At 44.5% G+C, this 11,631-nt stretch overlaps 1 protein-coding gene across 2 annotated transcripts; it reads left to right on the plus strand.

Moving 5' to 3' along the window:
* The first annotated feature begins 106 nt into the window (after positions 1-106).
* Positions 107-7,289, plus strand: smcr8a (Smith-Magenis syndrome chromosome region, candidate 8a). 2 transcript variants are annotated; one of them, XR_003931347.1, is made up of 4 exons: positions 107-1,293; positions 2,035-3,786; positions 4,793-5,412; positions 5,452-5,462. XR_003931347.1 is itself a non-coding variant. In XM_030089773.1 (3 exons), exons 1-3 carry the CDS (start codon positions 692-694, stop codon positions 5,250-5,252), a joined length of 2,814 nt encoding a protein of 937 aa, XP_029945633.1. In that variant the 5' UTR covers positions 107-691; the 3' UTR covers positions 5,253-7,289. The 2 variants fall into 2 exon arrangements, 1 of the variants encoding a protein (XP_029945633.1); XM_030089773.1 differs by having other exon boundaries at positions 4,793-7,289.
* Positions 7,290-11,631: the final 4,342 nt, after the last annotated feature.

The raw sequence follows: 11,631 nt of genomic DNA on the forward strand, positions 1-11,631 counted from the left end.
AAACTTTCCAAATGAAGAAAAGGGTGATATTTCCATTTCCGGGTGAAATTCCTGCAGAGGGGAGGAGGATGGATCACGTGACCAGACGACGACCAGCTGGGTAAACATGGCGTCCGTCTCAGGCTGTGGAGATGAAGCGCAGCGCTTCTGTCTGTAACAGCTGGCTGTCCCGTATTTTATTCCCAGACTTCAGTAACGTGGTGGACGCGACGCACGAGGACATGAAGCGGAGGAGGACTGAAGCTTTGTCCCGGAGCTGCTTCGCATTGTGAGAATGTCTCTGCTCAGCATGGATGGTCTGCTGCTGTGATTGGCGCGAGATAATTGCTTTTGTTAACACTGATTTGGATTTCTCTGGAGCAAGTCTGCTTCTGCTGGACGCACATCAGTGATTGTTTTTTATTGAACCGGTCGTTACAGGGGCGCAGCTAAATCTGGGAGCAGCTCTTGTGTACCCCCCCCCCCCCCCTTTTTTTTTAAATGATCTAAATAATGAATTTTTTTTTAGTTGCTTGATCAACAGCTCCAACACTTCTACTAGTGCCATCTGGACTGTGTGAGAGGAACATGGCTGGTCTGTTTGCACTGTGTGTGGCTGCTTCCTGCCGCTGTGCCCTGAAAGCATTTTTATGATTGTTAGTGGTGCTACGCCGAGTGTTGTGTCTCTAATGCCTTGATCGCCGGCACCACTATGATAGGCTCCCCGGACGTGGTTGCTTTCACTAAAGAGGACGAGTATGGGCAGGCTAACCTGGACCCCTGGGCTCTCCCGGAGGAGTTTTCTGTCCCTCTCCATCCACTGGCTGACTCCAACCCTTGGGCCAAAACCTCCTATGCCAAGTTCACCAAAGACTTCATCCTCATCTCTGAGTTCTCGGAGCAGGTGGGCCCTCAGCCTCTCCTCACCATTCCGGAAGATCCCAAAGTCTGTGGCACCTTCGATCTCAACTACTTCTCCCTGCGCATCATGTCGGTGGACTACCAGGCCTCTTTCGTCGGACACCCGCCGGGCAGCGGGTACCCCAGGCTCAGCTTTGTGGAGGACTCCAGAGTGGTGCTGGGCGACTCAAAGGAAGGGGCGTTCGCCTATGTTCATCACCTCACCCTTTACGACCTGGAGGCCCGGGGCTTCGTGCGGCCGTTCTGCATGGCGTACGTGGCGGCTGACGAGAAGAAGATCATGCTGCAGTTTCAGGAGCTGTCTTTCCGCTTCTCGCAGGCCTCTGAGTGTCTGAAGGCTGGGAACAGGAGGGCATTCGCCAAGGAGCTCCAGAGGAAGCTCCGGGATCTTGAGTAAGAGTTTCACTATCACTCTTTAAACTGCTTTGTATTTGCTTTGTCGTCACTGTTATCTGGTTCAGCTACAACCGCGTGGCTGTAAGTCCTCCCTGTCACAGGCATCTTGTTCAGTAGACGCTTTTTCTTCATAATCAAGTTTTCCATCCTGGTCTGTTATGATTAGTTCTACTTTTCATCTATTTTTAGCCTTTTGATGTCTGCTTTACACTCATGAACATACCAAGAGATCACACTTTCTCTATTTGTTGTTTATACTTGAGTGAAAATGGACTTTGGCCTTGAGATTTCAACAAGAATTATAACTAAATAAACCGGACAGACAATGAAGCACTGTTTGGTGGTTTGATATAACCTCCCATAATTTCTACCAGCTTTATTTTGAGAATGTAACATTTTTGATTTGTTTATTTTTAGGTGATATTTAGAACAGATTAAGGGCTATTCTGGGTGAACTTCAAATGTCATCCAGTGACAACCTTCTAGACTGTAAGATTTGATATTGATCTAATTTCTAATTACTTTTTTGGGGGTGAAAACTCTCAGAAAAAATTCTGCATGAACAATTCACTTTGAAAATGGCAGAAGAAGAAAGTACTCATGTTAAACTGTGGAGCAGATATTTTTCACTCAAACATATGAGTCATGAGAAGAAATGTAAAATTGTACATGTTTGTTCATTTCTCCTTCCTGTATCAAGACCTAATTTGCAAACTTTCCTGTATGAACCCTGCTCAGGTACACTCACTCAGTGCTGCAGCGGGAGGAGGGTCTCCAGAGAGAGGCGGGGCCTCAGTGCATGTACTCTGCTCATGCTGTGGAGAAGGCCAACGAGCTCGCCAACGTAGAAAAGAGCATTTACGAACACAGAGACCTGCTGAGGCAGATCAGCTCCTACCACCGCCGGCCTCGCCGGGACCCTCAAGCCGTCGCCTGCCAGAAGTGCATGAGCGAGTGCTTGAACGAGTGCGAGGAACTGCTGGAGAAGTACGCCAAGTTAGCCAAACCTTTCAGTTACACTGAGAAAGGGGAGGAACGGCAGGGCCAGTTTGAACGTGAAGGAGGTGAAGAGGAGGCTGATGAGGAGGACGAGGAGGGCGTTAAACGCCGGCCGTCTTACACGCCACAGCTGATCAAAGGCAAGTCTGCCAAGTGTTTCGATAAGCGCCTGAAGACACTGCAGGAGCTGTGCGACGAGACCTTCTATGAGGCCACCGTGGAGCTCTTGAAGGAGACGGAGAGAAGTTTCCGGGGGGATTTGTGCTACCTGCACACCCGGCGTCTGGAAAAGGCCCTCCGCAGGAAGCAGAGAGTCACCAACTTCCTGTTCGAGGGGGAACTCGGTGACGACGACGAGGACGACGTAGGAACACTAAGACCATTCTGTGCTGTGAACCATACCGTAAACAACTATATACACTTAAATCCTCCTCCGATTGTTCTCGGACCAGAACCTTTCGAGCTGGACGCACTTGAACCCCAGGATCCTCTTGACCCGGCCTCAGAGGCCAGTCACACTCAGGACAGTGAGCTCGGACTTGGGGAGAGCCATCTGGAGTCCTCCCCTTCAGACCAGACTCTAGAGACACAGGAGAGCTCGGAGGAGACCAAAGGAAGCTTCAGCAGTGATAAGAGCGGAACAGGTCCGGCAGAGAAACGGCACAGCCTGGCCAGCGCTAAATCCGAAGCGCCTGATCCTGATTCTGACTTGACACCTGATCCCGACCATAACACTGACCTGGAGAGGGAGAGTAGCAGCGAAGACATGGAGACCACCGCAGGGGAGGATGACGGGGAGGATGGAGGAGGCCAGACACCCGTGTCTTTGCTGGAGGTACCGTCAGACCTGGAGGCCAGTAAAGACGATGCGTGTGAGGGATCTAATGAGTCTGATCTGCTGGTTCCACTGGACACGGCGTGCTGCATTGCCCAAGATGGTTTTCTTTATGAGGCTTCTGCCCCCGAGGCTGTGCCTGGTCTGCATCAAAGCCCCCACCTTTCTCAAACCCTGGTGGTCAACCAGGAGCCCCAGGCTCTACTACCTCTCCAGGACGACTACACTGTGGGCTCCCCGTGTGCCGAAAGCCCCGCCGCCGGGCTGGAGCTGCCTGGGAACCTCCTCGGAGATGCAGTTTCACGTATATCTGACGGGTCGGACTGCACCATGAGCGCTTCCACGGGATCCGATCGGGCCGCTTCGCCTCTCGGATACGGGGGCGTCGTGACCCTGCGCCAGAGGAAGAAGGCCGGGCAAGGTGCCTTGAGGTTTGTCCGCCAGTACCCGTTTGCCATGCAGGCCCTGTGGTGTCTGCTCAGCGGCCGGACCCTGGTGGTACTCGGGGCGGACGAAGGGCGAGTCAGGCGGCTGGTGTCCTCTCTGGCTCTCTTTGTGCCCGGTCCTGGGAAGTGTGCAGAGAGGGTTCAGGCGTGGCTGTCCTGTCCCTTCACCCTGACTGATCTACACAGATGGAAGCTCATTGGACTACAAAGGTACGGCTGGTTTTCACTTGAATACATTCTACTAAATCTAATGCAAAGCATCCATTAGAGAAGTTCAGGTAGAACCAAGACACTAAAGGAACGATGACTTCAACACAGCTTCACTGAAATGACTGAGTTGGTTGCTCATCACGGTTTAGAGAGTTTCCATCAATGTAAACTCTTTAGTTTGTACGATGTTTTACTCTGCTGTTACTCATCTGGTCTGACTCAGTCCTGGATGACTCACTCTATTGAGCTCAGGCCCTTGACATTTCTCTATATTTCACCTTTCCTTTATATTGACAGCAGTGCCAGGCATTTCCCACAGTCTATTACATGCATTTACTTTATGGATTGAACTTCTGCTTTTGTGGGTGTAGTTTCAATATTTATTCAAGCAAAATTGCATATATCCATCAGTCCACCCGTCCACGCACAGCGCAGTCGTCACAGATTATATTTTACTTTCCTAAAGTCAAAGGTTTGAAGCTTTTTGTATAAATATGAAGTTGAAAGCTAAAAATGATCATTTGTCCCATGTTAATGAAACAAATGTAAATTTTTTAGGAACCATTTGTTAAACAATTTTCCTTTTTTTATTTATTACTGTAATTTTTCATTTTCCAAGTAAACAGTTCTATCTATGTACTAATGCAAAGAGACTGCACTTTTGTTCCGCATTCATTTTGCGAGCGATCAAATGAGAATATGGACGCGATCGACGGCACTGCCAACAGGAGCCGAGTATCTTGAGTTATGGTTTGTGTGTTACTGCCATTGTGGAAAGATTGATTATAGAGCTGAGTGCCTGCAAGAGCAGAATAAAATCAATAGAATGGGATTGTTTCTGAGGGAAGCTGCTAAACATATTGGAGTTGTGGTCTAGAAATCTGAGTGTAGGGAGGGGTAAAATATACCTTAAGGGATCTGATTTTTCTCCGTTTGCACTCTGAAGTGGATGTTCCAGTGAAGCATCAGATTCTAATTCTGCTGTTTTCCTTTCTGCTCCCTGCAGAGTGGCCTCTCCCGTTGGCTCCAGCATGCTTCACTCGCTGTCCCGCTACAGCCGCTACATTTCCATCCTGGACGCCGACCTGAAGACCCTGCGCTGCCCGCCGTATCAGGGCCAGCTCCTCGCCAACATAGCCGACCACCGCACCTACGTCCGCCGCGGCTCCACCTACTTCCTCCACGCGCAGAGCACGCTCTGCCACCTGGCAGCCAAGGCTTTCCTGCTCACCTTCACACACCACCTCCACATGCCGGTCAGCTCCACGGAGGGCCCCGAGGTCGTGGAGGGCCGGCGCCGCTGCTTCCTGCAGGAGCAGCTGGGGCTGGGCGAGGAGGACAGCCAGATACTGCTCTACCTCAGCCGGCTCATCACGCAGCAGTACCTGCAGCCCGCCACCGGCGGCGCCGCGGCCCCGCCATCTTTTAGTTTTAACTACACCACCAGCGTTTTATACAGAATCTAACCGCATACCTGGACCGGGGTTTTTTAAAACGCCTTTTAGCAGAAATCATCGTAAACATTTCATTTTTAAAGAGGAGCAAACGAGATCTCAACAAGGTCTAAGGTCAGTTTAGTTTGAGGACAGACTCACTTGCACTAGTTCTCATTTTGTGTCGTGTTCAGTTGCTCGCTGCCTTGCTGTCTGTTCCTCTCTGAGCGAGCTCTTTCCTCTGGCTGCGGGGGTGAGCTGCGAATGCGCGCGAGTGTTTTGAAGTTTTTGAACATCTAACAGAGCAGACGAAGGTTGGCCCTTCTTAGTGTCCTTTGAGTCACTTACGAAGGAAGTGAAAATGTCAGATCCACTGATATCTTTTAGGTCAGTGCTTCCCTTCAGCAGAGTCACACAAACGCACAACACGTCAGTCACAGGGCTCACGCCGTCATGGCAGTCTGTGTGTTCTGGTTATTAACAGGTTCAGTCCCATCTTCATTAGGTAGGCCGTTTGTCTGCTCCAGTACAATTCAAGCTATACGAAAACTTGTTTCTGGATTGATGTTACAGATTCTTACGTGCTGCTGCTTCCAGCAGTGAAATCTGAATTCATCTCACAGGCTCGTTGCAGCCGGTTTTGTGACGCGCCTCTAAAACTAAAACTCCACAATGACCAAAACTTGCCACAAATCTTTTTTTTTAATTCCTCCCCACTTGTCTGCACTTTCACTTTGTTTTAATTTTGAACACACATTCCTGCAGCAACACATGAATGTCCACTTGGTTCCTTAATAGAAACACTGTTAGATTTTAAATGAGCAGCCTCGACTTCTGAGAGCATGGAGGGAGCCTTCCCAGAAGCGTGGCTTGAGGGTTGTGATGCATGCATGTTGTGTGTTTGCCGTCTGTGTGATTTAAATCTGGTTGGCTTGTGTGTGTGTTAACTGCATGTCCAGAGTTGCAGTCTCGTCACGCTCAGTCATGATGTGGGTGGGGGTGGGGGGGTCACCTGTGGCGAGCGTCTTCGTGGTTTTCACTCACACAGTCAGGAAGATTTTAAAGCTACTTAACCTAAATGTATTGAAACTCACTGTTGTCTTAAAGTTGTGTGAGAGTGTTGTGGTGTCAGCATGAGAAGTGTCATGTGCCAGGGTGCTCACTGTGTTACACAATATTTCTGTTTTGTTGTTTTTGGGTGAACCGACTTGGACGAGATGCTGAACACGTTGAGGCAGCGGTCCGTGTGTGCGTATTTTATTCTTTTGAGAAAAGTTTAGATCCTGTGCCATCAGAAGCAAAAAAACGCTGGTTTTGGACAGTTGCCTTTTTCCATTGAAGAAATGATCCACTTCTGCTGGAGCGCTTTGAACAAACTGTAGTATTTATTGTCGTATGAAATTTGGATTATGATCAATGTGCTGACAGCACCCAGACTTCTCTGTCAGGACTATCGCCCGACTGATTATTGCGTTTTTAAAATCCCATCCGGAGGAAAAACAGCCCTGAAGAAACGTCTTGGACGTCGTCCTCTAAAATCTGAACCCTTTCCGAGTGTGTGGCGTCAGTGATGGAGCCGTGATTCTGTATCTGAGGTTGTTCTTGTGACTGCATGGTCAAGAGTTTTAATGTGAAAGGTCAAACAACGTGGGATCATAACTGCTTTTGTTTCCTTACTTTTTACGATTAACAGCTTTCTCACATTTTTTATTTCAGTTCAGAGTATTATTTCAGCTCAGCGCAGTTTCGCCTACTTTTGCCGCATGTAGCGTTTTAATGTTTTTAATTTCCTCTCATTTGTTACAGCAACTTTTTTTTTTTTTTTTGAAGAAAATTTTTAGCAGCCTCTAATGCAAAAAAAGGTGAATGTAACCCAGATAAGCCATACCACCGTGTGCTTAACATGTCGTCACTCAGTGTCCTTATGTTGTCATAGCCTGTCTGCCTTTTTGTATCGCATCACTTCGGGGCCACGTGACGGCGCCTTCGCCACTGATTTCAATGAAGAACGTTGTGAATATGTTTCTGCTTTTTACGTTATGTCGTTGATATTTCATTAAATTATTTTTTTTTGCCAGGGTACCAGGGTTGTTGGTTTCATTTTGCTTTATCTCACTTGTCAGCTCCTGCTAAGAAACACAGCCCGGTGCAGCTTCCAGACCGCCATTAAAACATCAAACCCACCAACAGACTCCTGTCTGTGTGACTCGCTTCAGCGGTGACGGATGTGTGAGCGCTTGAGGTGCCATGAATAATAAATGCTCAGCTGTGAACACATCTAATTGCCCTGTTGGAGCAGCAGCAGAAGGAAAGGTGGCGGACGCAGGAAAGAGTGCCAGTAAATGTGTGAGCTGAAAACAAATCGGTAACGCTTCCTTTTACAGTACGGTAATTACCATGTATTAACATGGTAATTGCAGGGTAAGTACCATGTAATAAGGAGAAGTTATTGTAAAATTACCATGTAATTACAGGGTAACTATGTTGCTAATTACCTAGTACTTTTAGAGTAATTACCAAGCCAATTCCAGGCAAATACCAAGTAACTACCTGGTCGTAAGTATTAATTACTGGGTAATTATAATGTATATAGCAACTATGTCGGTAATTGCCAAGTACTTACTAAGTAATTGCTAAGTAATTACCATGTAATCATTGGGAAATGTAGACTTTTTACTAGGTATTACTAGGTACTGCTAGGTGTGTACGCTATGTATTTCCCTATTAGTTAAGTGTTTTTTACTACTTACCTGGTAACTTCTTAGTATTTCTCAGTAACTACAACATTTACCTGGTAATTACGGTTGAACTGTAGACTACTGCAAAAGGAAGTGAGGCCTGTTTCCACACTATTACCTGGCAACTACTTATTCGTTACCCAGGAACTGCAAAAATACCTACCTGGAAATTACATAGTTATTAAAGTGGATTTGTACTGTAAAAGGAAGTGAGGTCTGTTTCCATGTTATTACATGGTAATTGCTTATTTGTTACCTAGTAAATAGAAAAATATCTACCTGGAAATTACATAGTTATTAAAGTGGATTTGTACTGTAAAAGGAAGTGAGGTCTGTTTCCATGTTATTACATGGTAATTACTCATTTGTTACCCAGTAAATAGAAAAATATTTACCTGGAAATTACATAGTTATTAAAGTGGATTTGTACTGTAAAAGGAAGTGAGGTCTGTTTCCATGTTATTACCTGGTAATTACTCAGTATTTAGCCTGTTACTCGGAAACTTTCACATACCCCACACACTTGCACCAAAAATGCAGCAAACCCCATCAGTGTCTGTGATACAGTCTCTGAACAGCTCACTGTATCTGTCAGATCAGAGTTTCCATCAAAACCACCATCACCAGCCGTCAGATTACATGAAGATGAACGCATTATTATTACACTTCCTCACTCCAAACACCTCACTGTGACAGACATGCAAAACAAGAGAGCTGCCAAAGATAAACATTTTAATCAAATGGAGTTCAACTTCTTATAAAACAATTTACAAAACAGTGCACATTTTTAGCAGTCAGGCACCTTTTTTTTTTTAAGAAACAGAACAGATTTCTTTTGCAAAAAACAAAATACAAATAACAGTGATAAACAATCACTATAAATCAACATTAATAAGCACACTGCTCCAGTCTTGTGAATTCACATCATGTGTTTTCTGCAGACCCGTCTGGTCTACAGGAACCCTTGATCTCCATCATCCCGAATACCCAGGACCGCCGTTGCCAGGTGTTGTCACGTTGTCCACGTCCAGACTTGTACCTCCCTCGGTGTGATGGAAACGAGGACAGCACAACTGTTCCTTCTTAATGCTCAGGGTTTATTCACTTTAACACCCAAACCCCAAACGTGAGAGCTGAAAACATACAAATATACATTTTAATAAACAGAAACTTACACAATAAACAAATATACACATTGCACAAACACAAATATCTTTAAACCTTCAAATATGCACATGAAACCGACATTACAATCGAAATATCCACCCAAGCCTGAACCACAGCCACCCAGCACCAGCTGCAGAGCTCCACACTACCACCACGATAATGATCAATAAAACTCCAAGAAAAATGAAAATATACACACCTTGCTGGCTGCTTCACATTGTAAAGGAGGTAAGCCGTTTGTTTTTGCTCTTTTCACGGAGTTTTTTGTTCTTATTTTCTCTCTCCGCGTTTATCTGTGCATCACTTAATGTGGTCCTACCCGGAACGTTCCGCCGTAAACACGCTTTCTCTCATTAGAGTAGGAACCGAAATTTAATTAAATATAAATATCACCATATCACCAAGTGTCTGCAGACGTTCTGCCATAAATAAGCTTTCTCTCAGTCGAGGTAGAACCGAAATTTAATTAAATATAAATATCACCGAGTGGCGGAACTAACCCTCTGCAGACGTTCCGGGTAGGACCACATTAAGTGGTGCACACAAACGTGGAGAGAGGGAAAACGCTCCAAAAAGTATGTAAAAAGAACAAAAACAAACGGCTTACAATGTGATGCAGTCAGTGAGGTGAGTATATTTCCGTGTTGCTTGGTGTTTTATTGATCATTATCGTGGTGGTAGTGTGGAGCTCTGCAGCTGGTGCTGGGTGGCTGTGGTTCAGGCTTGGGTGAATGTTTCGGTTGTAATGTCGGTTTCATGTGTATGTTTGAAGGTTTAAAGATATTTGTGTTTTATGCAATGTGTATATTTGTTTATTGTGTAAGTTTCTGTTTATTAATATGTATATTTGTATGTTTTCAGCTCTCACGTTTGGGGTTTGGGTGTTAAAGTGAATAAACCCTGAGCATTAAGAAGGAACAGTTGTGCTGTCTTCGTTTCCATCACGCCGAGGGAGGTACAAATCTGGACGTGGACAACGTGACAACACCTGGCGACGACGGCCCTTGGTATTCGAGATGATGGAGATCAAGGGTTCCTGTAGACCAGACGGGTCTGCAGAAAACACATGATGTGAATTCACAAGACTGGAGCAGTGTACTTATTAATGTTGATTTATAGTGATTGTTTATCACTGTTATTTGTATTTTGTTTTTTTGCAAAAGAAATCTGTTCTGTTTCTTAAAAAAAAAAAAAGGTGCCTGACTGCTAAAAATGTGCACTGTTTTGTAAATTGTTTTATAAGAAGTTGAACTCCATTTGATTAAAATGTTTATCTTTGGCAGCTCTCTTGTTTTGCATGTCTGTCACAGTGACGTGTTTGGAGTGAGGAAGTGTAATAATAATGCGTTCATCTTCATGTAATCTGACGGCTGGTGATGGTGGTTTTGATGGAAACTCTGATCTCCTGACAGATACAGTGAGCTGTTCAGAGACTGTATCACAGGCACTGATGGGGTTTGCTGCATTTTTGGTGCAAGTGTGTGGGGTAATGTGAAAGTTTCCGAGTAACAGGCTAAATACTGAGTAATTACCAGGTAATAACATGGAAACAGACCTCACTTCCTTTTACAGTACAAATCCACTTTAATAACTATGTAATTTCCAGGTAAATTTTTTTCTATTTACTGGGTAATAAATGAGTAATTACCATGTAATAACATGGAAACAGACCTCACTTCCTTTTACAGTACAAATCCACTTTAATAACTATGTAATTTCCAGGTAAATATTTTTCTATTTACTGGGTAATAAATGAGTAATTACCAGGTAATAACATGGAAACAGACCTCACTTCCTTTTACAGTACAAATCCACTTTAATAACTATGTAATTTCCAGGTAGATATTTTTCTATTTACTGGGTAATAAATGAGTAATTACCAGGTAATAACATGGAAACAGACCTCACTTCCTTTTACAGTACAAATCCACTTTAATAACTATGTAATTTCGAGGTAGGTATTTTTGCAGTTCCTGGGTAATGAATAAGTAGTTACCAGGTAATAGTGTGGAAACAGGCCTCACTTCCTTTTGCAGTAGTCTACAGTTCAACCGTAATTACCAGGTAAATGTTGTAGTTACTGGGAAATACTAAGAAGTTACCAGGTAAGTAGTAAAAAACACTTGACTTATAGGGAAATATATAGCGTACACACCTAGCAGTACCTAGTAATACCTAGTAAAAAGTCTACATTTCCCAATGATTACATGGTAATTACTTAGCAATTACTTAATAAGTACTTGGCGATTACCGACATAGTTGCTATATACATTATAATTACCCAGTAATTAATACTTACTACCAGGTAGTTACTTGGTATTTGCCTGGAATTGGCTTGGTAATTACTCTAAAAGTACTAGGTAATTAGCAACATAGTTACCCTGTAATTACATGGTAATTTTACAATAACTTCTCCTTATTACATGGTACTTACCCTGCAATTACCATGTTAATACATGGTAATTACCGTACTGTAAAAGGAAGCGTTACCAACAAATCTACCGATA

Source organism: Salarias fasciatus, chromosome 4 (assembly GCF_902148845.1).
Source record: "Salarias fasciatus chromosome 4, fSalaFa1.1, whole genome shotgun sequence".
Lineage (NCBI taxonomy): Eukaryota > Metazoa > Chordata > Actinopteri > Blenniiformes > Blenniidae > Salarias > Salarias fasciatus.

Bases quoted from the DNA above. Each gene is read 5' to 3' on its own strand.
- smcr8a (XM_030089773.1), top strand. From the start codon at position 692: ATGATAGGCTCCCCGGACGTGGTTGCTTTCACTAAAGAGGACGAGTAT. The intron at 1,294-2,034 runs GTAAGAGTTTCA...AACCCTGCTCAG, and splicing joins AGGAAGCTCCGGGATCTTGA to GTACACTCACTCAGTGCTGC. The intron at 3,787-4,792 runs GTACGGCTGGTT...TGCTCCCTGCAG, and splicing joins AAGCTCATTGGACTACAAAG to AGTGGCCTCTCCCGTTGGCT.